Source organism: Lissotriton vulgaris, chromosome 10 (assembly GCF_964263255.1).
Source record: "Lissotriton vulgaris chromosome 10, aLisVul1.2, whole genome shotgun sequence".
Classification (NCBI taxonomy): Eukaryota; Metazoa; Chordata; class Amphibia; order Caudata; family Salamandridae; genus Lissotriton; species Lissotriton vulgaris.
Window position 1 is genome coordinate 944,876,473 of NC_141698.1, and position 26,556 is coordinate 944,903,028.

Genomic DNA, 26,556 nt, shown 5'->3' on the forward strand with positions numbered 1-26,556 from the left:
TGCCTCGTATGTTTTTACTATGTTTTTGCTGGTCTAAATGCTTTGGGCACTTTGCCACTGTTATTCAGTGCCAAAGTGCAAGGGCTCCATATTGTAAATTGTTTTAATGGATTAGTGACTCCATGATTGGCTATTTGATTCACTTGTCAGACCCTATTACAGTGCACCATGTATGCCCAGGGCCTGTAAACCAAATGCTGCTAGTGGGCTTGCAGCACTGACTGTGCCACCCACAGAAACAGCTTGTAAACTATGGCTCAGGCCTGCCACTGCAGAGCCTGTGTGCAGTCTGGGACTGCCATGTCGACTTGGCAAGTGTACACACTTGCCAGTCCCTAAACCTTCCCCTTTGCTACATGTTAGTCACCTCTAAGGTAGGCCCAAGATAGCCCTGTGGGAAGAGCGCTTTGTATGCGAAAGGTAGGACATGCCCTGATGTGTGTGGCATGTCCTGATAGTGAATTACAGCCAATTTCGTTTTTCACTATTGTAAGGCTACCTGTTCCCATAGGCCAGAATGGGCAGTTTGATTATAACATCTTATAATCCTAACTGACCCGGGGAACTAGATAGAAAAACGAGTTTAGTATGCCTGCACTCAGAATGTTAAAATACATCTTTTAGTGAGGATGAATTTTACATTCTGTGTTTGAAAATACCACTTTTAGAAAGTAGGTATTTTCTTGCCTAATCATCCACTATGCCTCTGCTAGGTTTGTGTATTCCATTTCTGGTTTGTGAGTGACAGGAGGCTGGAGAGGGCATTGGCTCCAGCAGTCTGATGAGTCAGGGCTGGGCTGAATGGGACCTGGATTGAATAGAGAGTAGGGGAAGGAGATTTCCTTTCACTTGCCTGAGCCTACATAGAATAGAGAGTATTGGGGGAGATTTCCTTTCAACTTCCTGGGCCAGGTCTGCTTTCAACAATGCTGTCTCCACATTCTGCCAGAAAGCTGCACCAAGGAGGACAGAACTGGTTTTGACTTGGTGCAGACACACTCTGCCTTCAGAGAACAAATGAATTTGTAGTATAAATATTGGGGCCCAGACCCCAGAACTTTAGATTACTTCTGGGAATCAAGACAAACCTTTGCCAAGGGGAGAAACCAAGGAAGCAGAAGGAGGAGACTGCCCCTGTGCTGTGTGCTGTTTTGGGGTTGGCCTGCAATGTTTACTTATTGCCAAGGAAAGGAGAAAATGAACTTTGTGTGTACATTGTCATCTTGAGGAAGATCTCCTAAAGGTTTCAAGCTGAGCTTGCCTCTTGTTCTGAAGTCTCAGGGACACAAAGATTTCACTACCAACTCCCCTGAATTTCCTTGCTGGCAATTCTGCCTGCAGAGAGGTGCCTGCTGCTGTTTCTGGTACCTCTAGAGACTGAGTATCGCTGGGAGCTGGAATCGCGATGCAAGGAGGAAGAAGCGCGTCACCACCACAGCAGTTGCCGTCGCATTGCCGAGGAAGAGTGCTGCCGCTGTTCACAGTCGCATTGCCGAAGAAGCATGTTGCATCACTGTCACGGCTCAAGGGTCCACTGGATCACCGCCGGGCATGCATGCATTGCATCCAAGTTGTCGCATCGCAATAAAGAGGCCATTTTGTCACATCGCACCGGATTGTTGCATCACATCGTGGCGCCATCTTGTCACATTGCACTGGGACATAGAAAGAAACCGATTCATTAGCTCCCCACGCAGTATGGAAGCAGCGTGTCAACTCCCCTGTGCAGCAGTAAGGAACCAACACATCCACTTCCACGAGTGTAAGGATCGGCACATCACCTTCCCTGCGACCCTTTTGTATGTTTTGCGTAATGCATCTAAGGTACTTTGAGAGTAAAGTGTTGCATTTACCATCTGCATGGAACTAAGCTATTACTCCCATTTGAAAGTCATATTTCTGAATACTGTATTGTGGATTTGTGTTGTTTGGTCTTATGTTAAGTCAGTAAAGATTACTTATTTTTCTCAACTGGTGTGGTGTCCAGTTGTAGTGTTTTCACTGTATTACTGTATGTGTTCACAAATGCTTTACACACTGCCTCTGAGATAAGCCTGTCTGCTTGTCCCAAGCTACCAAGGGGGTGAGCAGGGGTTATTATAGGAGTGTATCCCCTTTCCCTGACTAGCATTTGGACAAAAGTGCAAACCATTGCCAACTAGAGGTCCCCATTTCTAACAATGGGCTTCACATTTTCATTGCTATCATGTGGTCAAGTAGCAATTTACAAACTAGCAAAATGCTGGATTTTTTTATTACATTCTTTGCATCTGCATATATACTATATTTTTGGGATTATGGATTCACTGATCCTCAACTAGTCTGTGAGTCCAATGGTCTCATTATGTACCCATGATTGAAAAATGTTGTGGCAACAATTACAGTCTACCATACAATGGTGATTGTATGTCCCAAAAAATATGGAGGAGTAGAAGGGTGGAGCATGAGCATCACCTAACCCCTGGTAGGATGTTGGGAGAGTGCCAAACGTGCAGATCCTTCCCCTAGATATTTAAAAATATATATTTAATTTGTGTGAGGGGGTTGTGGTTGTAGGCCAGGGACCCAGGATCTAGGTCTACAGATTTATTGACAGATCTGTAACTTTTTTAAACAGTGCAACTGTGTATGGCACAGTGAGCAATTCTAGCTGCGGCTGGATGTAGGGTAGATCCGGTTTAGGCATTATAGGGGACCTTTTGCTTTGTTGTGCTGATCTTCAGCCTGCTGCCCTCCTGCTTGGCTGAGAAGGACTAAACCAGCAATTCTTGATCCCCAAGTGACTCCAAAATCTAGTTGGCTGGACTTCCGATCTGAAGCCTCAATGACATAATAGGCTTCCAACCCCTGCACCTGGACTCGGCCATCTGTGAGTCTACCCAGCCAAATGGTGCCCCCCTGTCCTGGACCTTTGGAAGTAGGCCTAAGGGGCTTCCAGTGGCACTAAGGCTTCTTCTCTGCTGAGCAATGCATCCCCAAGCAGAACCAATGCATCTCCTGAGCTGAGCAGTGAATCCCCAAGCAGATCTGATGAATTGCTGCTGCTGCATAGATTGAACCATTGCAAAAGACATGCATCACCATCGCAGCCCGCATCTTGTGACTGACATATCGCCTTCAGAGCCGTCACTGTACCACACATTTCCTTGAGTAGGTCCTTACTTCTCTCAGCAACGGCAGCCTCTGCGTCGATGCACCACAGCTTGGGGAAAGAAGTTGGCCTAACGGCTAAAGCGGTTGTCCTCGAATCTCCAGAACTGGGTTTGAGTACCAGCAATGACGCTGAACATCCTGTGATTCTAGGCAAATCATGTAATCTCCCAGTGCCTAACAAAAAATGAATGTGTCCTCATGTAACGCAACTGGTGCTCATATAAAGCGATCTGACTCCAGATACCTTCGGGTCAAGTTTGCGCTACATAAAACTCCACAAAAAAAAAAGAAAAAGCTTCACCGCTCATCTGAATCGATGCATTTCCCCAGCTGTGCATCGCATCCCCAACACCGGAGTTCGCATCATAAGCTCCTTTGACAGGATCCTCGACTTCGACGTAACAGGACCTCGCACCGCAGTCTTGCTGCATTTCATAACCGACGCATTGCCTCGCCTGCACAACGCATTTCGAATCCCGAGCCACGCAGCGCTCCACAACCAGGTTTTAAAGTACTTTATTCAGCAAGCCTAACTTGGTCCCTTTTTGATGGCCCTTGCTCCATTGCGGTCGGTCTGAACTTGTGGTCCAGCATGACCAGATATCCCCAATAGCGCTTGGTGCGTTTAGGCACTTATTCTCCCTTTAAAAGTTCAATACCTACAGTTCTACTCATTGAACATTTGTCATTTTGGTCTTGTTTTATTTATTAAATGCAGTTCTATTTGTCTAACCTGGTGTGGGATTCTTTTTGTGTGGTCTTATCACTGTTTACCTATTGATGTGTTGCATAAATACTTTACACATTGCCTCTAAGTTAACCCTGACTGCTCTGTGCCAAGCTACCAGAGGGTGAGCAGATGTTCATTTAGTGTTCGCCTGTACCTTACCCTGACTAGGATTGTGGCTGCTGCTTGACCAAGGATCACTCCCCAGTTAACCAGTAACCCAATTTCTAACAGGTATTCAATGGGGGGATTAGCATGACTTAAATGTGCATATGAATGCCTGTGATTCACATCTAGCATGTTAGTAAAAACACCTGGCCTAGATTTACAAATATTTACAAATAATTTTTGCAAAACTGTTTACCAATAAATATTATTGCTCTACCTTGCATCGAAGAGAGACAGTAAAAAACATTGCAATATCTACTAGGTATTGTGCATTTTTCCTCTGCACCAGTGGTGGGCACTTTCTCCTGCCATGCTCCAACGCACATACCCGTGTGCCATAGTGCAAGGGTATGTGCATTCTTTAAGGCATAGGTTTTGTACCGAAATAGGACCCTTCCAGTACAAAAACTATCCTTAATGGCTTCCCATCTTGTTTGTGTGCTGTACAATGCATCACACATGAAAAGTTGGAAAAATAGGATAAATTAAAACATTTGCATAAGCGTAAGGTTTTGGTGCAAATCTAAATCTACCAATGCTTGTAGATATATCTTTGCACCAAACCCCATGGATGACTGCATGGAAGCGCCCATGTACCACTCATGGAATGTCTATTGACACAAATAGTGCAAAGTAATTAATCACTTTGTGTTACTTTGGGATACATTCCAATGCAAATTCTGGTTAGTGCTGGATAGTAAATCCCACCCCAACACTTTGCACTGGGTTTGTGTTACAAACGAGATGCAAACCAGGCGCAAATTGTTAGCAAATCTGGGCCCTGATCTCAAGTGCATGTCACACATGTTTTAGTGTATACATAACATCAACTTGCTGATTTGAAAATCTATCTGCTAGCAACGTATTATTAAAAAGCTACTTTAAGCAATCTCTAAATTAGTTAACTTGTTGTCTATCTGTGCATGTATACAAGTGTCCAATATTTTGTGCAGTACAAAGAACTATTTATAAATGCAAGCATTAATGTGAGAAACTGGCTCTTTGTGCATTGTCATCCTCATGTTTATGGATTGATTCTGCTGTTTTTGTTACTCTGCACTGAGACACTACTAATCGGGCCCAAGTGCAGGTGCTCTGACGCCTAATGTTGAAATACATTGCCTCAAACATTGTCTGTTTTGTTTTAACAAGTCCATGCACATGAATTTGTGGTTTACTAATGTACACTCCATCTTGGTGCGGTCCAGATAAGTAGGTTAATGGTCTGTAAGTTGACTTACCTATTAACATATAGGGCCTGATTCACAAAGGCTCTAAGAATTCTGCACTCTTAAGTATAGGGAGTTCAGAGTTGTAAAACTCCCCACATAGTTTGTGAATACCAAACAGTAGTAAACTTACACAAAAGTGTATGTTTATCTTTGGGAATCAGGCCCGCATTCCTTACATATTTCTATTGATAAATAACATGCTTAGTCAAACGTGTACTTCTGTTTTGACTTGAGAAAATATGTTCATTCCCACTAAAGTTGCTAGAATGATGCAGTTGTGACATCAGTTGATATCATGCCATTCTGTGTTGCCTATGATAATTAGCCCCCCCCCCCCCCCCCCACCCCACTTACATTTTAGGACTTGTACTATGACACAAAATCTTATGGAAACTATTGTAAATGTTCATGCTTTCTACACTTTTAATTTTAAAGATAAAGACATGACTCCTCCCCTAGCAGGGCTGTCTTCTTGTTTGATTACTTGCCACTGAAGATTATACTCCCAGTGATTTAGGGCCATATAAGGCTGGTCCACTAGTGCATTAAGGGTCTTGCAACAAATTCTACTTCTGTGTCACAAATATCCTTCGTTTCAACTTTTGGGTAGTCTTACTTGCATACAGTGATTTGAAAAAGAATGTACGTCTTCTTGGACTTCTCTGGAAATTCACCATTATATTCATCTAGTTTTCACTAATTTCTAACATGAGAAAATAACTGTATGTGAAAACACACACATGGCATGTTCTAATTTATCTAACAAAAAATTGACCACCTTTCAAAAGCCCTGCGTGAAAAAGTAAGTGCACCCTTACTGTTTACATATGAGCTAAGAATGTCTTTAGAATCAGGTGCTGCTGAACAGGTGCACATGTTTTCTTTAACATCAGAAATGCAACCACCTGCATTAAAAGCAAAAACATTGTCAGTTTGGTCTCAAATGTTTTGATTTGTGGTAACCTATCATGCCTAGGTCAAAAATAGGTTTCAAAGAAATTATTGCTGCTGCTTATCATACTGGGACGAGTCATGATATCATAATCATCCTAAGTTGTTGTCAACTGATGTCACAACTTTTTTTTTTTGATGGTGCCGGTCCAGAATCAGATGCCCCGCTCATAACGCTGTAGCGCTTTAATGCTCTCATGATTTTAACCCTATGCTGCATGATTACGATGTTGCATGTTAAATTTTAAACTTTAAAACTGCCGAATTTAAAAATCTGTAAATACTGTGATTGGTACTGTGATTGGCACGGTGTGTCAAAGCCGCGCTCTTGACCTTACTCACGACACTAGTGCCCCGTTCCACCACGGGATCTCCCGCTTGTTGTGGAGGGCGCCGGCGAATATCTGTTTCTCCTGCCCTAACTGGCTGCTTAGGGTCATGCGGGCTTCGTCTCGTAGATCCTCCCCTATTTAACCCGGATGTCTTTCTCCACGATCAGCGGACGCGAACAGCGGGCGAGCGCCAAAGTCGCGCCTAAGTCCAGCCCGTCTGCGCCCGTCCGCGCTGAGGACGCGCTGGACGCGCTGGGGGTTGCAGAAGAGGCTGCTATTTCTGTGGGCCCGCAGGTAAGTTTCATCTACTCCTGTCAAGACTTAGCTGCACTTAAACCCCCTAAACTTTCCTGCCATCATAAGCTCACCCCCGAGGCATTCTGGGGACCCCCTCCCCATTGTTGTTGTTATACTGGACTTACTGAGCCAATAATTTCGGACACTTTAGTTACGCGGTCTTCCGCGGTTACGTCAACCCCTAATACCACTTCCGAAGGGGGCTTTCTTATCAATGCCAGATCTCTAGTAAAGAACAACATGGCATTTAATGACTTTGTCGCAGCCAGGAAGCCCACATGGGTCTTCATTACAGAAACATGGGCCTCTGCCTCCTCCAGTCCCGAACTGGTTAACGCTATCCCAAAGGGATATGCGCTGGCCAGAAGGGATAGAGTTGGCCACAGGGGAGGAGGATTGGGTATCCTCTACAAGATCTCTGCCACCTGCCGCATTAAAACCCTTTCCTCCCCCTCAGATACCTTTCAGGCCATTTTCTTTTCCCTAATCTCTTCCCCCTCGGTTTCCTTTTCTGGCCTCCTGATTTATAGGCCTCCGGGCCCTAGATCGGGTTTTAGTCATAACCTTCTCAATATCTTAGAGCCCTATTTTGGTAGGTCTAATTTGACGGTCATGGGTGATCTGAACTTTCATCTGGAAGATGCAGGCTCTAGTGGCACCTGTTCCCTGGTGGACTCCTTAGCTGCATATGGTCTCCTGCAACTGGTGGATAGCCCTACCCATCAAGCTGGCCACACACTGGATGGCTTTTTTTCAAACGATCCCAGATTAACAACGGGCTCCCCCATTCCCCTTGTGTGGTCAGACCACCTGGCTGTCCCCTTGGAATTAAAATCCCCCTCTCCTTCCACGCTGCCAGGTCACCCTAGGAGAAGGGAACTTAAACTGAACTATAGGAGAATCCCCAATGATACCCTGGCCCCTCTTATGGCCAACATCAGGATTGCCCCCTTGGGTCAGGTCAATGATGCTGCGTTAGATCTTTCTAACGCCATCGCAAGAGCGGTGGACCTTCTGACCTCCGCTTCTTACAGCTACTCTGCCAGAAAGAGACCATCGGCCCCATGGTTCTCAGAGACACTCAGGCTTTTAAGACAGGATTGCAGGAAGCAGGAGAGGCTCTGGCGAACGAGCTGGGATCTCAGAGAAAAGGAAAAGCACAAAATCTTGCTAACAGAGTACAAAACGAAGATAATTGAGGAAAAGCAGGCCCATTTTTACAACTTAACGGCCTCCCTCACTTCCTCAAGGGAATTGTTCAAGATTGTTGACTCCCTCTGTACTCTGCAAACACCTGACCCTGTAATAGGGTCCCAAGAATTGTGCGATAAGATCTCGCTGTTCTTCCACTCAAAAATTGCTGATATTTACACCTCTCTGGAATCACAAAGGGACATTTTGGGTTCCCCCCCTCTCCTGACTCCATCTCCCACTGATTGTCGGCCGGAGGACTCCAGAACAGTTTGTCCAATTTCCCTCTTCTCACTTCCCAGCAGCTAGACCAGCTTCTGAATAGAATTAAATCTGGATCTCCTTTGGACCCTTGCCCCCTTAGGATCCTGAAGGACTGTAGGGAGGTTTTGCTGCCCTACCACCTGGAAGTGATGAACCATGCTGTAACGGAAGGCATTTTTCCTGCTTCTTGGAAAAAGGCAGTGGTCAAGCCTCTGCTTAAAAAGCCGACACTACATCCGGAGATATTAAAGAACTTTCGACCAATCTCACTGTTGCCGGCCCCAGAAAAGATGCTTGAGATACATCTTAATCAACATCTAACCGCCTTTCTCGATTCCTCTGGCCTTCTGGATCCGTCGCAGCATGGCTTCAGGAAGCACCATAGTACTGAGTCGGCCCTCACTGTGGTCGTTAATAACATACGCTCCAGGGTCGATCGGGAACAGACTACTTTACTTGTCCTGCTAGACCTGACAGAGGCTTTCAACACCCTGTCTCCCCCCATTTCAACAGCTCGTCTTAGGGAGATGGTGGTAGAGGGTCCAGCGTTGAGCCTGCTCTCCTCCTTCCTCAATCAGAGGGAGCAGAGGGTCAAGTTGGGAGAGTTCCTGTCCCCCGCTAAACTTGTGCAGTGTGGGGTACCACAGGGGTCGGCTTTAAGCCCCACTCTCTTTAACATATATGTGGCCCCACTTGCCAGGTTAGTAAGATCTTTTGGGATGGAGGTGGTGTCATACGCCAATGACACCCAAATTATGATCTCTCTCTCCCATTCGGTGAGTACCTCCGCTCTCAGTTTCAGGAACTGCATGGAGGCAGTTTCACAGTGGATGATTCTGAACTCACTGAAGCTGAACGGAGAGAAAACCGAAGTCTTGATCTTCGGTGGAGACCAGGATGCCTGGTCAAGCGACTGGTGGCCCCCATCCCTTGGAGTGTGTCCACGGCCCACGAAATCGGCTCAGAATCTGGGCGTGATGATTGACACCTCCCTTGCTATGGCTCAGCAGGTAAATAGAACGGTCTCCACCTGTTGCGGCGTTATTAAGACCTTGAGGAAAATTACGCACTATCTTTCCCTGAAAGCCCGCAAACAGACTGTGGTGGCCTTAGTTACATCCCGATTAGACTACTGCAATGCGCTCTACTCGGGCATTAACATAGACCTGATACAACGCTTGCAGACTGTTCAAAACGCGGCAGCTAGGTTCATCCTTGATGTCCCCAGCCGCTCGTCTGCCACTTTAGCCAGGAAGAGTCTGCACTGGCTCCCGATTCAGACCAGGATCTCTTTTAAGATCCTGTGCCTTGTCTACGGGGCACTATTTGGAGAAAGCTCTGAAGGTATACGATCTCTGCTGGTTCCATACACTCCCAGCAGAAACCTACGCTCCTCCAGTAAGAATCTCCTGACTGTTCCTCGGGTTCGTAGAGTCAGGTGGGGAGGAAGGCTTTCTCTGTTTTGGCCCCTAAGTTGTGGAACACCCTCCCCCCGGAATTAAAAGCACAACCCTATATCAGACCTTTCAGGAAAGCATTAAAAACCTGGCTTTGTACAGGCGCATCTGTAAGCTGGTTCTCGGCTCACATATCATGTTTTAATTCCTGTTAGGTGCCTTGATGCCCACGGGCTAAGTCTGCGCAATATTAGACTGCTTTCATTCATTCATTCATTCTAAGTGAAGTTCCTCATTCCATAGTGAGACAGATTATTTACATACGGCGAAAGTTCAAGACGTTTGACAATCTACTCATGAGAGGATAACCCAGGAAATTACACAATCACAGTGGCGGGTCCTCGGCCAAGGCAGAGAAGCATTGCACCACTGCCAGGAGCAACTAAGAAAGGAAAAAATAAAATAATAATAACGGAATGTTATTATTGTTTTATTTTTTCCTTCTGCTTAGGCAGTGCATGAGAGGGCAGGGGGAGTGCAGGGGAGGAGAGGTAAAACACTCCTGTGCACAATGAATGGTTGGTCAGCCATCCCGGGCCACTCAAAACAGTCCTGCACACTTTCCAGTTCTGCATTACAGCCTGCATGGAGAATGATAGTCATGACACTAAACGTCTTCACACCTTCTAGCATGACCAGTGTTTTAAAGATATTAGGCAGAGGTTGCCTGTCCACCCATATAAACTTGTTTAGGTCTTGCAGGTGTACACACATTTTAATCTGCTAACCTGCACCTTTATGTCTGAAAAAACAGGAGCAAGCCATTCTGGAATCTCAATTTCTTTAATGGACCCTTCATTGATTAACCTGTGTAATTCTTCCTTGAACTGATCTAACATGAGATAAGGCATGGTCCTCACCATGTGAATTACCGGCACAGCATTCTTAATGTAATTATGTGCTTGACATTTTTTTTACTACGCCCAACATACTTGTTAAACCACATCTGCATCATCACCCCAAATGTGTTACAAGCATAACTTGATAAAAAGCATTCGATTAAGTTTGATATCAATGTACCCTTGATTTCGCCAACCCAAGAAATTGTCTCCATGTTAGGCCACACAGAATTTTCCTGCAATCTCCTGGTCACAAAAGTGGGTTTGCATACCAGAATACCCAAGGACTTCTATTCTAGTTCCTCTGTAACTCATTGGGTTTATGTCATGTGGAAGTAATGTTATCAAACCTCACCAAAATGGTATTCTCAATTTCTGTATACCACAATAGTGTATGGAGAGCCTGAATCTGCTTGAACCCGGAACAGGTAAAACCTGCTCAAGTGTGCACTGTTCCTAATGAACTCACTGTTCACAATTTCTATCACACAATAAATTCCAGTATTAAATAATACTTAAACTAAATATACCAAAAACTTCACTTTTGTTTGTACTGTTGTTTTACTTCATTATCTTTTTTTCTACATTTGGTCATATAACCTGTATTCATACTGATCCTCAGTAGTTCAACATCCAATTACAGTTACTATGTTACAATGATTTTCCATATTATTTACATTCATATGCATTTCCTCATTGTATAGTTTAACATCATTATTAAACAAATGAACCACGGTTAATTGCTGGCCCAATGCATTTCGGAACCAAGGTTCCTTCCTCAGGGGCTGTGTTTCTAGTGTGGGGGATACGGCTCGTATAGCAACCTATTAGCATATGCGATATAAGAACCCGATCGTCAGTTCCTCCTAATGACGTGTTGTGTGCTGTCGTGTGTTAACATGGTGTTCAGCATTCCGCGTCAGAGATCATGTCGGAAGACGTACATACGGGTCGGTGTTCTACACGTAACGGAAGATCGCTTTGGTAAATCTCAACTGTGTGTTCCGTCGTCCGTCGAAAGACAGACGTCTTAATTGCTTGTAAGCTTGTGGAGCATTTAGTCAGTTTTTGTTTCTAGACGTGTTCATTTGTTTAGTTAGCGGAGTCCACGGAGTGACTGCCGTCCTAATGTAATTTTGTGCTTGACATTTTTTTTACTACGCCCAACATACTTGTTAAACCACATCTACATCATCACCCCAAATGTGTTACAAGCATAACTTGATAAAAAGCATTAGATTAAGTTTGATATCAATGTACCCTTGATTTCGCCAACCCAAGAAATTGTCTCCATGTTAGGCCACACTGAATTTTCCTGCAATCTCCTGGTCACAAAAGTGGGTTGGCATACCAGAATACCCAAGGACTTCTATTCTAGTTCCTCTGTAACTCATTGGGTTTATGTCATGTGGAAGTGATGTTATCTTATCCTCACCAAAATGGTATTCTCAATTTCTGTATACCACAATAGTGTATGGAGAACCTGAATCTGCTAACACCTTGATTTTTCTCCCATAAAGAACAACCTAAAATTCTGGCATAAGTATGGGATCATTGTCAACACTTCCATTGTCTTTTACATTGGAAGTTATTTTTTCCTTCTGCAGCAACTTTATCAATGCTCTGGATTTTTTCACCTCTGCAAACACTGACAAAGTGCCTCCCTTTTTTCACACTTCAAGCAGGTCAAATTATTTGCATAACACCCAGGACTATTTGAGAGATGCTTCACATTCCCACATGTGTAGTACTTCAATTGGTAATCTTTGGATTCCTTGCCAAAAGCGATACCCTACTTTCTTGGTTAACTTTTTGTAAACGTTCAACATTCAAATCTGGTCTCACAGCCTCTCTTTTTTCTTTTGAAACAACATTCACACTTTCTCCATGGCTCCTTCAACCAATTCAATTAGTGCTTCATCTCCTCAACTGTCAATATAGCCTTTTTAAGATCTGGATCCGTAATGAGTGAGTTAGTATGATCATCAAACTCACATATACGTTTTAAGGGTCTCAGTGAGGCAACATACTTGCCAACACTCTCAGTTTTGCCTTGAATTCCAGGTGATAAATATATGACGTTCAAGACCACGTGTATGCGAACACCAAAATGTTTGTCAAGCGCAAGTAATGACATGTTATGTATATATTTTCTTATTTACCCTCAGCATTGCCAGAAGATATTATATCTAAACGGCAAAAACAGCAGGTGATGGACAGAATGCAGAACAATGTCATACATTCACCCCAGTACAGAGATCTGGGCCTAAATCCATTGTTTTTTGCTCACCATGCCATTCCAGTTTGAACCCAGCCATATGCAAATCAATCTTGACCCTGTGCCCCATGGAAACAGTCCAGCCCGAACTGCAAAGCAAGGTCCTCCCTGGACTGAAAACAAGCATCCAAGGACCGGTTTCGGGCTTTCAGTCCTCATCAGCCTGGATAGCTTGATTCAAGTGGCATGGAGATCACAGGACTCACATCTGAGCATACCCGTCCCACTCGGGGTGACAATTGCAAAAACAACAGGTGATGGACAGAATGCAGAACAATGTCATACATTCACCCCAGTACAGAGATCTGGGCCTAAATCCATAATTTTTTCGCTCACCATGCCATTCCAGTTTGAACCCAGCCATATGTAAATCAGTCTTGACCCTGTGCCCCATGGGAACAGTCCATCCCGAACAGGGTCAAGACTGATTTGTATATAGCCATGTCTGTACTGGGGTGGCTTGGTGAGCAAAATAACGATGGATTAAACCCAGATCTGTGACTGGGGGTTTATGTTTTGCCATTGTGCAATATTCCGTCCATCATCTTTTGTGTTTTGCTGTTCACCCTATGTGGGAAGGGTATGCTCAGACGTGGGTCCCCTGCTCACTGCGCCACTGGAGTCAAGCTATCCTGGCTGATGAAGGCTGATAGCCAGAAACCGGTCCTAGGATGGTTGATTCCGGTCCAGGGAAGAAATGGCTTGGTAGTTCGGTCTGGACTGTTCCCATGAGGCACAGGGTCAAGACTGATTTGCATATGGCCATGTCTGAACTGGGGTGGCTTGGTGAGAAAAATAACGATGGATTAAACCCTGATCTGTGACTAGGGTGAATGTTTTGCTATTGTGCAGCATTCCGTCCATCATCTTGTGTGTTTTATTGTATCTAAACTCTCATATATGTTTCTACCCTCACCCACAAGTTGTGAAAAATCCAGCTCGTTTTCTTGCAGGAGAGAACTTTTCGCCCCAATCGCAGGTAAATAGGACTAACGAAGTCTCTTCCAGTGTTTCCAAGGCTAAGCTTGTTCTTCTCTGTCACAAATAAAAGTTGGTGATTACAACATGCTCACTGCTGCCATGTTTTTATGCCCAGATAAGGTAAAATAAATGCTACACAATGAAGTAAGTCAACCAATCACCATTGTTTCAATTGTTTTGTATAAGTATTGTATAGACAGTAACTTATTTGATATTACAGAGCTGTCTGCATAGATTGCTGAATTCACTAGAACTGTTATAAACTAGAAAAAATTCATTGGTAGAAGGAACACTTACTTTTCCGTTGTTACACACTGTTTCACAATTAGCATGCCATTTGCTGTGAACTGTTGCAGAGATATGGGGCTCCTCTGTGTGCGTTGTTACACACTGTCCCACAAAAACATAATGTATAGTTCACAGAAAGAAATGCTCCAAGTGCCACAAACCACATAAACAACGCTCTGTGGATTTAGAGTAGGCATCCACTCAATCCAAGAGGGCCACACGCTGCATAAGTTTAATGCATACTGTGAAGACGCAGACATATGAAAGACGCATCCTCACACAGGTCACCTGCCGCGTATTCCAGGTCTCACAGCATATGCATCAAGCCGAGGCTCCTTCGCCGTGGCGGAGTAGTGTCCCCCCCTCCCCACCCCCCCACCCCCCACTGCCAGCTGCCTCACATTGGCAGGAAAGTAAAAATAAAACAATAATAAACATATTTTATTATTGTGTTATTTTTCCTTTCCTGCCAAGTCTTTAGTGGCGTGGCCATGGGGGACGACAGGAGAAGTGGTAGTGCACTGTGATCAGTGCACATGACTGTTTGGCTGGCTGTATCAGGCTGGCCAAACCATCGTGCACATTGAGGCTCTCTCCAGCCCAGCTGCATTGCCAGGTTGGACAGAGAGCAGGCACAGGCTCCCAGTCTCCCTGGGAGCACAAATCCAGAGGGCTCAGGCCAATCCTGGCGCTTCTCTCAAGACGTGAAAGCAGCATCAGGATTGGCCTCAGTGGAGTCTGGTAGCCTGTGTTTGCGAGAAGAGGAGCAGAAGAGCTCGACGCAACCAACTGCAGGTAAAGTTTTTTTTTTTTTTTTTTTTTGTCTTCCCTGACTCCTGGCCCCTTCCCACCCCACCACTCCTCTACTGGATGCATTTCCTCTCAAAACGCTTAAGGAGACTCCCAGGTCTCACAAATCTTTTCACATAACAGAACATTGACAACTCACACAATGTTAACTTAAAATGTTCTGAAATACATGTAAATATGGTGGGCATTGTAGAGCCAAAAAAAACTCACCCATTGGAGTGAAAAAAACAATGCTAATAGGGTTGGCGTTCAAGTAAACACCACCGGTCCAAGTAATTTGTGGGTTTAGTCTTTGTTTTAATTTGGTTAGTGAATTGTCAGTTCCTTCACACAACTCCTCGCCGGCGTTAAACTGTTAACCCAATATTGAGCAAGCATGTTGAAGAAGTAAAACAGTTTCTTTATTTGAGTCCAAGATTTCATCAACCAACAAACAGGGGAGCTCACATCTCCAAATTTCCCCAAGAATCATCACCAGAATTGCAAGCATCATACTAAATTACATCAGCAACATCACAGCAAGGCTGCTTCAGCAATAAAAGTCTTAACACCATAACAGTATATTATGATTTTGTTCAGAAAATAAGGACCCACCAGCTAATGAGTTTTTGTCTGGGGTTTCTGTTTTAGAAGGTTCACCAGCGGAACTTATGACAGATAATGTTGTTCAATTTGTATCTGATAGAATGGAATTGTTTTTGAAGAAAAGAAATATCAAACATTACATAGTTTTCTTATATAGCTCTCAATCCAAATGTGTCATTGAGAGAGTTAATAAATTACTGAAGGAGTGTATATAGTCAGCTTTAACTTGTGGTTTTAATGTAATGTAATGCCTAGGGCGAAAGGTTTGGGCATATCATAACACCCGGCACAGCTGAACAGGTGCTTCCCAGTATAAGTCTTAGACAAATGTTGTCCCTGAGTGGTTGCGTAATACATTTCAAAGTCATATTTTTGGATGGGTGACGGTACAATGCGTACCGTCACAACGCGTGCTGTTATAACGCGTCCCTTACAACGCAAATCGTTACCATGACTTGCGTTGGGGGCGCGGATATCGAATAGTATAATTTACTATTCTAACACCAGTCCCCGTGGACACTAGGGAAGGTGTTGGAATAGTAAATTTACTATTTTTAATCTTCTAGCGCCCTCCAGCGCAAGTCGTGGTAACGACTTGCGTTGTTATGGACGCGTCGTAACAGCACCGCGTTGAAACATCAGCGTTGTAACGGATGTTTCCCCATATTTTTACAACATGAGTGCGTGGACCGCAATACGATTTTGTCTAAGTTTAAGCACAAGACAAATTTAAATACCATTGTGACAAGGTATATAAGTTATTCAAAACAAATCTTATGGTGGGTTCTTGGGTAATTTTAAAAATATGAGTTTAATTAAATGAAAAACTGATTTTAGCTTTTTTAGTCCAAACAAAATCATTCAGGTCAGCCAAAACTTTGTTAAACTAGAAAATGGTGGTTGGGGCAAAACCTAATTTTGTACCAATTAATGATTTTTAAAAAAATGATACTGAAATCAAATTGTATGCAAATGTTGACCTTTTTCACAGTTCATTGATCTGGGTTGCCGTAAAAAACATCATTTCTCGGAATTTAATCTTTCACCATCCCAAGTGACCCCAGGACCATTACACTCCAAATTGCCTCAGTTGATATGGCAGGTACAGAGGAGATCAGCTTGTGGGTTGAAAGTAAGGCTAGTGAAAATGATAACGGTGATGTTATCCCTAGATGTGACCGTGTTTACAAGAAACCCACATACATATACATTTTGAAACTTGATTGTATAATAGTAAGATTACGTTCTTATTCTATCCTTTATTTTTGTGTGTTTTATAAGTGCGTAACAATGCCATGCCTATATTTATTTCTATAGAGAAAAGGAAATGTTTTATTCTTAAATGTACTATTAATACTTGTATTGATTTATTGTACTTATTCACTATATTCGGATTTACCCCCTCATGGACTTACCCCATTCATTCTTCTGGTCAGTGTCTATGTTCTGTTTGTAGATTTCAACTAATGTCCGTTGGAAATTTGGATTCATGCAGCCAGGAGGCTGACTGTAGGCTCCGTGCTTGTACTTATCATTGGGTGTAAACTTCATCTGGCAAACTAACCTACTGCTCCATGCTGCCAATTGTGGAGCTTGGGGGTGGACCACAGCAGGGAAATCATTTGTGACAGCTTTAAAATGCTTTTGTGTGCTTTGGCTGGGCTATGGCATTTATCTTCCAACATAGACATTTAATTCTCCTAGAGGTTATACATGTGTGCAACTATTGTGTTTCAACATTTCTGGTTTGTCCGAAATACATAAATGAAATGTGTTTGTTTGTTTTTTAGGTATGTATATGCATGTTCTCTTTTTGACAACTCTATCTCTGTTTTTGAAAAACACGCCAACTGGTCCTTATCTCCAGTGAAGGTAGGAACATGATTTCAGACTTTCTATTTGAAAGGTTTTAAATATTACTAATATCCATACGGAATCAATACAAAATTAAGGTCATATTTACATCAAACTATATGCTGTCTCCTGTTTCATAATTTCTTAGAAATAACTTTACAGACAATAGAAAACCTTAACTTTGTCTAGTGCTTAATAACAGATGTTTCTCCTTTCCGAGTTACTCTGTTTTTCCCCACGCAGCACAATTGTTATACCATATCAAAAACTCCAGGAAAGGCAAGTTTCTGAGTTTGATGCTTAACTCAGTTAAAGGAGAATTGAATCCTCCCACACTCTCAAGTCAAATCAAATCAGATCCTAATATCCACTAACTCGAGCATCATGGTACTACATGAATTTAGGAGCACCAGTGAATTATTCAAACAGAAACGTCTTTAAAGTTCTCTTTCTAAAGTCTTCTGTCTGTTTTGGTGAGCCAGTAGGGACAACACACCTCCACCTTTTCTCCTAATTAAAATAGCAATGTTCAAATGTGCCTACATGAATTCACTTAATTCAGCTTATATTTAAGTGAAATGAATCTAAGTTTAGGAGTTCATGTGATTAACAGTTCCTATATTCAAAAAGGTATCTAAAGGTGGAAGAGCATTCTTGGTCTTGGGTCCTTCACCCTTCCCATCCATATTTGGCGGGCTTCCTACCTTGACACTTTCCAAAATGCTGTCCAATCGTTTCTGTTGTAAGGATTCCATTATTGGTGATTACAGACCCCATTTGAGTGGTAGGGTGTACCTCATAAATGATCTGATAGACAGATTGGGAAAGAAATAGGCAGACAGATGACAGACAGACAGATAGACCGATAGATAGACCAATAGATAGAAAGATAGATAGATAGTCGGATATCTCTGCTCCCAGAGCTCAGCTACCTCTCTTATCACTTGTCGAGTCTCTCTTTGCTTTTGACACTATACAGTGCCACACTGCACTTCGGCTACCTTCTCACTATGCAAGTACCACATAAGTAGATACACTCATTACAAATATTGGTCAGAATGCTATTCTCTGCACCTCTTTGGGCACCTTGAATTTGAGCTAGCTTGAGTTTTGAACACAGGTACAACTACATTTCAGGCTAGAACTGCAAAAAGCGAGACAAAGACAAAGCTTCCTGCAAGGCCTTAACAAACCATGTTTTAATGGGATTCTGGTAAATGTATACAACCTGCATGCACAATGGGTTTAGATCTCACTATGCATTGCCTAGCAAAATCTACTTTGTATGTGCTAAAGGGACTTTATTCAATTCAGCAAAACTGTCAAAATATAAATTTCTGTTTCTTCCTCCTGCAACCAATCTAATGGAGCATATTTGTGAAGATCGGAGACCTATGGGGGAGTGACCATAAGTATCTAACATTATTCAATACTTTGCAACTGAGAGGAAACAGACTATTGTCCAACAAACACAATACAAAACAACTGAAGAATCAAATGGTCTTCAGTAGTGAAAAGGGCAAGAGCTATAATTATAGACAACCTTTTGATTTTGTATGCCGAGTAGGGGTGGGCAAAACTTGCGAAGTTTCTCTCTATGGAATTCCACTGAGCTACCTAAAAACTCCACAAGATTCAGCATAGTTCCATGAGCGAGCAGAATTTGGAAGGTTGTGCTGCCCATTCTGATTTTTAAAGCCCGGAGTTTGTTCCACACTATAAATTGAGCACGAACAGTACCACGCTGCACTCAAGAGGGTGCTGCTTCTTTTTGCTGCTCAGGTAGATTTTCTATTCGAGCAGCAGCTTTCTCAACACGAACGGTAGCGGCATGCCCGAACCGCCTGCGCTAAGAAATCTCTCCAGGAGGCATTCTGGTGCTCGAAATTTGCGCTAGAGGAGGTATTGTTTCGCTCGTGCTCCCCAACTTAACGTTGACAAGACATGCGCAAGGAAAAACTCCACCTCGTAGTGTATGGCAACATTTTGCTGAAAATCCACACTCCAAGCAGAGCGTGGAGTAGGCAAAACTCCGGTGGCAGTGCAAACCCCCTAATACAGCGGGTATGCAAACCCCCTGTATTAGGGGGTTTGCACACCCCTAATACAGATATAAATCAAAAAACTATTTTTGGAGGAATATGGAAAATTGATTTGGGCTATTAGACAAAATGCCTCTGCACCAATAAATTAAGGAACCCGTGCAAAGGAGAGAGTGCTGTCACAAAAAGAGAAAGCAAAAGTGAAGATGAACAAGAATATAATAGAGGCTTTCAGATGTGAGATAATTATTTGGAGCACATTTAATACCACAACATAGAAAGGACTACAAGAAGAAATTTAGAGCGATTGCTTGGACAGAAAATAAGAAAGCATGATCTAATGTGAATATTTCTCTACGAATCAGAAAAATCCAGCCTTCCTGAGACATTGTGAGCAAAATACTGGGGGTTGGGAAGAAAATTCAAGCCCCTCCAGTTGCAGGAGAGGAATGGCATAACTAAATGGCAGAGTTTTATGTCTCAAAAAACTAGAACATTAGCAACCAAAGCCCATTGCTGAATATACAAAATGTAGAGTGTCCTACCAATCAATCTGATCTGAATGTGTTATTAGTATTTGTTAATGAAATTGAGTTAATTATCAAAAGTTTCAAAAAATGATATTCCCAAGGTCCAGATGGGTTGTGTGTGGATATATTAAAGTCATCACCAGAGTGAATGAGCTCTAATTTTAACCCCATTCTTTGCATCTGTAATTAAGGGTCATGATACTTCAGAGACTTTGGAAGGGCAGCATAAGGGTCTCTATCCCTAGACGAATGAGTTAGAAAAGAAGCAAATTTACCTGTGGCCCCACTGGATTTTAGGAAAGGCTACTCAAGAGTGGATGGTACCTTTTTATTTAGCGTATATTGATTTATCAGAGCATTCACACCATAAAGCGGGATTGTTTATGGTGAGAAATGCTAAACTAGAAAATCCAACCAGCCTTACTGGAACTAATAATGCAATTACATGAAGGTGCCTGGACAAGAGTGGCTGTTGGAAATAGCGGATCCCTGAATTGTAAAATCTATTCTCTCAACAGGCTATGGCAAGGGTGTATGTTAGCACCTCTTCTCCTCCCCTGGGGCACTAACACATGTCCACTCATTCTCTCCAAAATTGGGGGGTGAACCCATCTCCTAAATTTTCTATGCCAACAACACAATCCTATTGGACCTTGCTTCAGTTGGCCTACAAAGACAATTTAATGCATTTTCTGAATATTGTCTAAAGATTTATATATCTAATAATGTTTCAAAAACAATTCTATTTTCAAATAATACATATCTCAAAACTAAACTACACTGGGGACTTAGAGGTGAAAACTAGAGACTGTGTCTGAGTAGACCTATTTAGTTCTTTTTTAAAATATAATTTAAATTTTAAATCACATATCGACCAGCAAGCAGAGAGAGTGAAATTAGTAGCAGGAACATTAATGATGATGGACTCAGGCACCAGTACACAGGTCAACTGACATTCTCAGAGTGTCCAATAATGCAAAAATAAGTTATCTATTGCTGTATGAATGTGAAATCTTCCCTGAACAAAGTTTAAAATGCCTCCAAAAGATAAAAGTAATATAACTGGCAAAAATGACTTGACTTACCGAAAGGTTCTGTGAGTAGCGCACTAAGGCTAAGGCTTGGTCTAACCAACATTATATTTAGGTACCAGCAGAGAGTACTGAACTACTGGTTTAATATTTTTATTACAGTGGAAGGTGCGCTACGACAATTGATCAAGCAGCACCTAGAATCTAACAATCCAAGCCTATGGATGGATAATATACAAAGAATAATGGGGGATTTGTACATACATACAGCAGCAAAGTTAGGTGTTGAATTGGCACAAAAAAATGAAACATGGGATAAAAAATGGGTTAAAGCAGAATCCATAATAAAAGATATAGTGGACTGTAGTGCAAGACCTCAACTTTCCCACCTCCTGTATACAGATTATACATTTGCTTTACAACCTTATTTGAAAAATATAAAATGGTGTAGCGTAAGAAGGTGGATGCTGAAGTTGAGACTGGGCCATGGTCTGGTTTCATAAAGTTTAAGGTGTCTGTATACAACCATGGAATAAAGAACCGGATACCAATTATGTGCTCGCCGCATCCCAGAGTTTCCCGCTTCACCGATCTTACCTGTGCCGCATGCCACTGCGGACAACACAGGAAATACATACTCCTCCCTGTTTTGCAGATAACTGCAGATTTGCCAAATACAGGAAATGTGATAACATAAGACTATTATCGAGTAGGTTAATTTTTAGGTCAAGCCTGAGCTAGACCCCAAGCGCTGCTCTGGCGATCTGTTGTAGGTAGAGTAAAGAGGAGAAGCCCTGCCCATATTTTTCATTGGCTTGTATCTTTGTCCTATGTAAATGCTGGCGTTTGATTCCTTAATAGGCTTGTTAGTCCCTCCTTAGTATGGCTATGTCGTCACTTGTATCCTCCCATGCCTACTGACCCCTTTACTTGGTTGTTACACGGTACGGGTACTTTTTTTTATTTACTGAGCTTCTCCTACATTAGGCATGATGATGTCAGCGCACCATGCCCGCTTTCACTGTTGACACAGCTGGGACAATGGAGGACGTTTGTTTGCAATGCCTTAGGTCTTGCATTTAAATGCAAGACATATAGCATTGCAAATACTTTTTCTATTTACTAACTAATGCAGCTTCTGGTCTCATTGCGCACTGCTCACCCAACTTGTTTTTTTTACTTTATTTCATTCGCAGGCTATATAATGACAGCTGCAAAACCTATAGCAGTGCATTGCCTGGGAGTGTGTGGGCAGCTGAAGTTGGTTGCATGGTAACTAAAGTCACAGAAGTTCATTTGTACGCTTGCTGCAGTGGAAACCTTTCCTATACACCCTTGAGTTAAAAACATGCTCTAAATCAGCAGTGTATTAACAGGAAAGTGTGGGGCAGAGTGCTTGGTGCGCTCAGATTATGAATAATGCCATTGAGTTGGAGTTGCTGGCAATGTAGGTAAACGGCAGAATGGTGGTTGTTCTTTTTTGAGCAAATTAAACAGCCAGCGATAAAAGCCTGGCGAAGTAAGCCTCATGGCGAAAAGCCAGAGGCAGCAAGATCTGTGAGGCAAGAGCTGACAGGATTTGCAGGAGATGTTGAAGAACAGGAAAGTCTTTTGGGAAACAGGCATGTTAGATGAGGAATATTTGCGTGTTTGTATGGGACTTTCCTATGCTTTCTGAGGCCCATAACCCATCTCTTGAGAATCACTGTTATCCTACAGCTCACTGTACGGCTTAAAAATCATTATCAAGAGTATTTTTTTTCACCACTGATCACCCTGAAGATAAACAAACAGTCCTGGTACACACTTCACTGATGTGTACATTATTTGCATATCGTCAATTTGGCTGTGGATGTTATGTTTCTCTGTTTGACACCATTCTTATGTTTGTACAATGCCACATCCAGGGCCCACCAAAAATGGGGGCTCACTAAAAGGGGGAGCAGTGTATGTAATGAAGGCTGTTGCTTAAACACATAAATTAAACTTCTGTAATGCCAATAGAGTGCCTCAAGACCCGTATTTTGATTCCTCTCTAAGCTTTCTGTGATTGCATTCAGATATCAAGCAACTGGCCTACGTCTGTGTTAGAACTGGGGGTCTCTAGTTGGCTGAGATAGGTACCTTAGGACAAATAGGGACCCTTGCTTCTAAGTCAGAAAAAGAAAGAACACCTTCTCAGATAGCCCCTGCTTACACTATCGGTAGCTTTGCATGAGAAGCCAGGCTTATCTTCAAGGCAAATGTGTAAAGTATTTGCAGCCACGCTCTCAGCAACCCAATGATGTCACCACAAATGGACTCCACACAAGTTTCATAAAAACAATTTCATGTTTACATAAAAAGATATACGTTGAGGCCACATGATAAAAATCAAACATATGCTTATTTGTAATATTTCACCTTGCCGGTTATTAGGCCAGCAAGCCCTCGTAGGTTCTTGCAGTATTAATGAGCAACTCTATGATCCCCTACAGTCCTAATGAAATGCTATGCAGTTCGTAATGCAAGAATCAGGTACTTTGTAATGTCAAAATAATGCAGTTTGTTATGCAACAATCAGGCAGTTTGTAATGCAAACATATTGTAACAATCAGACAGTTTGTAGTGCAAAAACAATGCAATGCGTAATGCAACAATCAGGCAGTTCGCAATGCAAAAATAATGCACACTGGCACCGATCATTGTGCTTTGGATGCTCTCTATGCCACTTGTACTGACTCGCAATCCGCTTCTGGCAACATATGCCCCCAGCACGGGTATAGTGGAAACCAAAGAGCAGCTCCACACTACGGCCCGGGTACTGCCACTCCTCAGCAAGTACGGGCCATGATACGAGCTTGAGCGGGGGCTCGCTCTGTGAGAATGGGAAAGGCAGAGAGCGTCTCTTGCTGAGCCTGCACCCTGCCCCAGGTGGCAACTCACGTCACCTGGGGGTGCGACCTTACTCTCCTCTCCTCGCGACTTTGGCCTCCAATATGACTTAATTGATTCCGGGTAGTGCAACTCGAACTCTCCCCCGACGGGGTTGGTTCGAGGTCCCGCTTTGGCAATGACCAGCTCGGGCCGGCGGCCCAGCTCACTTGAGTTCCGGGTGCACCCGATCATAGGGTAATCCTCACAAAGTTCTCAGGCTGCACAAAGCACACTCACACAGCGTCGCTGAGACTCACTTGGACTCCGGGTGTGCACGGTCACAGGGCAATCCTCACAAAGGTCTCAGGCTGCACATGCACACAGCGTCGCTGAGACTCACTTGGATTCTGGGTACACAATCACGGGACAATCCTCAAGAAGGTCTCCAGCGGGAGGAGGAGCTACGACGGCAAACAAGATGGCTGCTTAGGCTCCCGGCTCCGCCGACCTCCGTATCCCGCCGCAAGATCCTGCAAACTATCCTGATTTTACGCCCAGCACCTGCGTGCATGAACAGTTCCTCACTCCGAGGGTGAAATCCGGGAATTTCTATCGGCCGGTTTCACGGAGTTACACCGAGTTTAAGATTGTGGCCTACTCTAGCGGTGAAGCCGGGGCCTCGAGTATCTGCATGGCCGGGTGGTAGTGCAACAACAATGGCTGAGAGACCCAGGCAGGGTCCGGTCGACCGTAGTGGAGGCTTCTTTTGCGCCCGGAATTGGCAGTGATTGTTCTCATTGCTCAGCACTGATGGAGAGGTGACCTTGCTTGCTACTGACGGCAGGTGGGGGTTCCCGTCCCGCGGACCCGGTGCCGGCTGCCTCCGGGGTTCGGCGGCTCGGGGCCCCGGCCTGCGGCGTTAAGCCGGGTGATCTCGGCTGTGGAGAACGACGAGTTGCCGTCCACGCCTGCCCTCTCGTGATCCTTGTCTGTCCCCCCCGGGGACACCAATTCACTCGGGAGGTGATTGTGATCGGTCCCGGGCGTGAGACAATGGACCGAAATGTGTCTGAGCCGTCGCTGAGTTCATTGATGGCAGAACTCTGGGCGTTTCAATCACAAGTAACTGTTTCAATGAATAAAATTGATGCAAGCCTATCTGGGATGCTGCTTATTGTACCGGACCCTGCCCCACTGTTGGAACTACCATCTGTAGCCACTCAAGCAGCGGCCATTTTGACTCACTGCGAGGACCCCGTGGGGATGCGAGTATTGGAATCATCTGATGAAGCCCTGGAAGAAGGTGTCCTAGAGGTCGTGAGTGTGTCACCGCATCTTCCACCGTTATTGACTTTTGAGGTATTGACTGGCTTCCTACCCCCGGAGGATTGTGTTGTAGACTCTTTTTTTATCTTGTGGTCGTCTCCCACCCTTTTGGAAACGTTGCGACCCTGGGGCAAGGAACATCGGAACACTCTTGATGGGGGAGGGAGACTTCATGCACCTGAAGCTCCCGTGGATCTACTTGCTGCAAGTGGTAACGGACTGACTTTCGATGATTTCCCTCTCTTCTATGAATTGCTTGTATGCCTTTGGGTCTCGCTGGGGAGGGTTTGTGTGCTGGTCCGGAAGTGTCAGGGGTGAGAGTAGTCAACTCGGGGCGGTTTGAAATGGTATTAGGACTGTTCGATTTGCAATGGTTTGATTCACGAGGCTGGGCGGTGTGTCACGGTGCCCCCTAATTTCTCTCATAAGGGTCGCTTTACATCAATCTCTTTGCGATAGGGGGTGTCTGTTTTTGGTGGGGGGGACTAAGGGGCTGGGGGCATGTTCTACTAGGCCCTCCTCCACTCTTTCTCTCCCTTCTTTTAGGGTTTTAGTTCTTTAGGGCGACAGGCACGCTGCTAGTGGGGTTAGGCTATAGCCATCGGCAAGGATGCAGGGTGGGGGGTTGGAGTTTTTATTTTTTATTTTGCCTTTCTTATTTTCTATGGCTTTTTTCTCCCTTCCCTCTCTTTCCTTTCGGGTCAGTCTCGTCTGTGTTCTATTCTGCTTACACTGTGTTCTGGAATTTTGTGCTTACGCTTCCTAGGTTAATCGAAAGTCCGGGTGGGCAGGCTCTGGGAACCGGCGCTTACGAAACTGTATTCTGTATTGTTGTTCTCTTCCATTCATAGGCATCGGCGCCAGGGTTCCTTATATTGTTGTTCCTGAACGTATATCCTGTCTCTTGACCTGTCCTCCATCTCCTTTAGCTTGATTGTATGGCACCTGATCCGTCTAGTTATATAATATAAAATGAAACCTTTAGTATATCCTGTGACCTATCCATGCTTTTCAAGACAAACTTCATCCTGAATCGCTGCCGGACCTCAGGGATGTCGGCTGATGAGCTGTGTTACACCGTCCTATGATTGGTTACACTTATGACTTGCGGCCGGCCCTGCGGTTGGAAGCCCATACTTGTACTTTCATAATGTTGCAATAAAGGTTTAAAAAAAAAGAAGGTCTCCAGCTCCACGAAGCACACGCACACAGCTTAGCTGAGATTCACTTGGATTCCAGGTGTCCTCGATCACAGGGCGATTCTTACCAGGGTCTCAGGCTGCAAAAAGCGCACTCACACAGTGTCACTGAGACACACCTGGAAACTTTTATGTTCCTGAGTTTCCACAACAGGGAAACAGCTT

At 43.8% G+C, this 26,556-nt stretch overlaps 1 protein-coding gene across 1 annotated transcript in view; it reads left to right on the forward strand.

Annotated features, from left to right (window-relative positions):
* Positions 1–26,556, forward strand: part of LOC147689045 (serum paraoxonase/arylesterase 2-like) — an 856,840-nt gene that overhangs the window by 747,173 nt on the left and 83,111 nt on the right. The window contains exon 8 of the mRNA XM_086941933.1: positions 17,344–17,425. Within this exon, the coding sequence (XP_086798059.1) occupies positions 17,344–17,425 (82 nt within the window). The remainder of the gene's footprint in view (positions 1–17,343; positions 17,426–26,556) is intronic.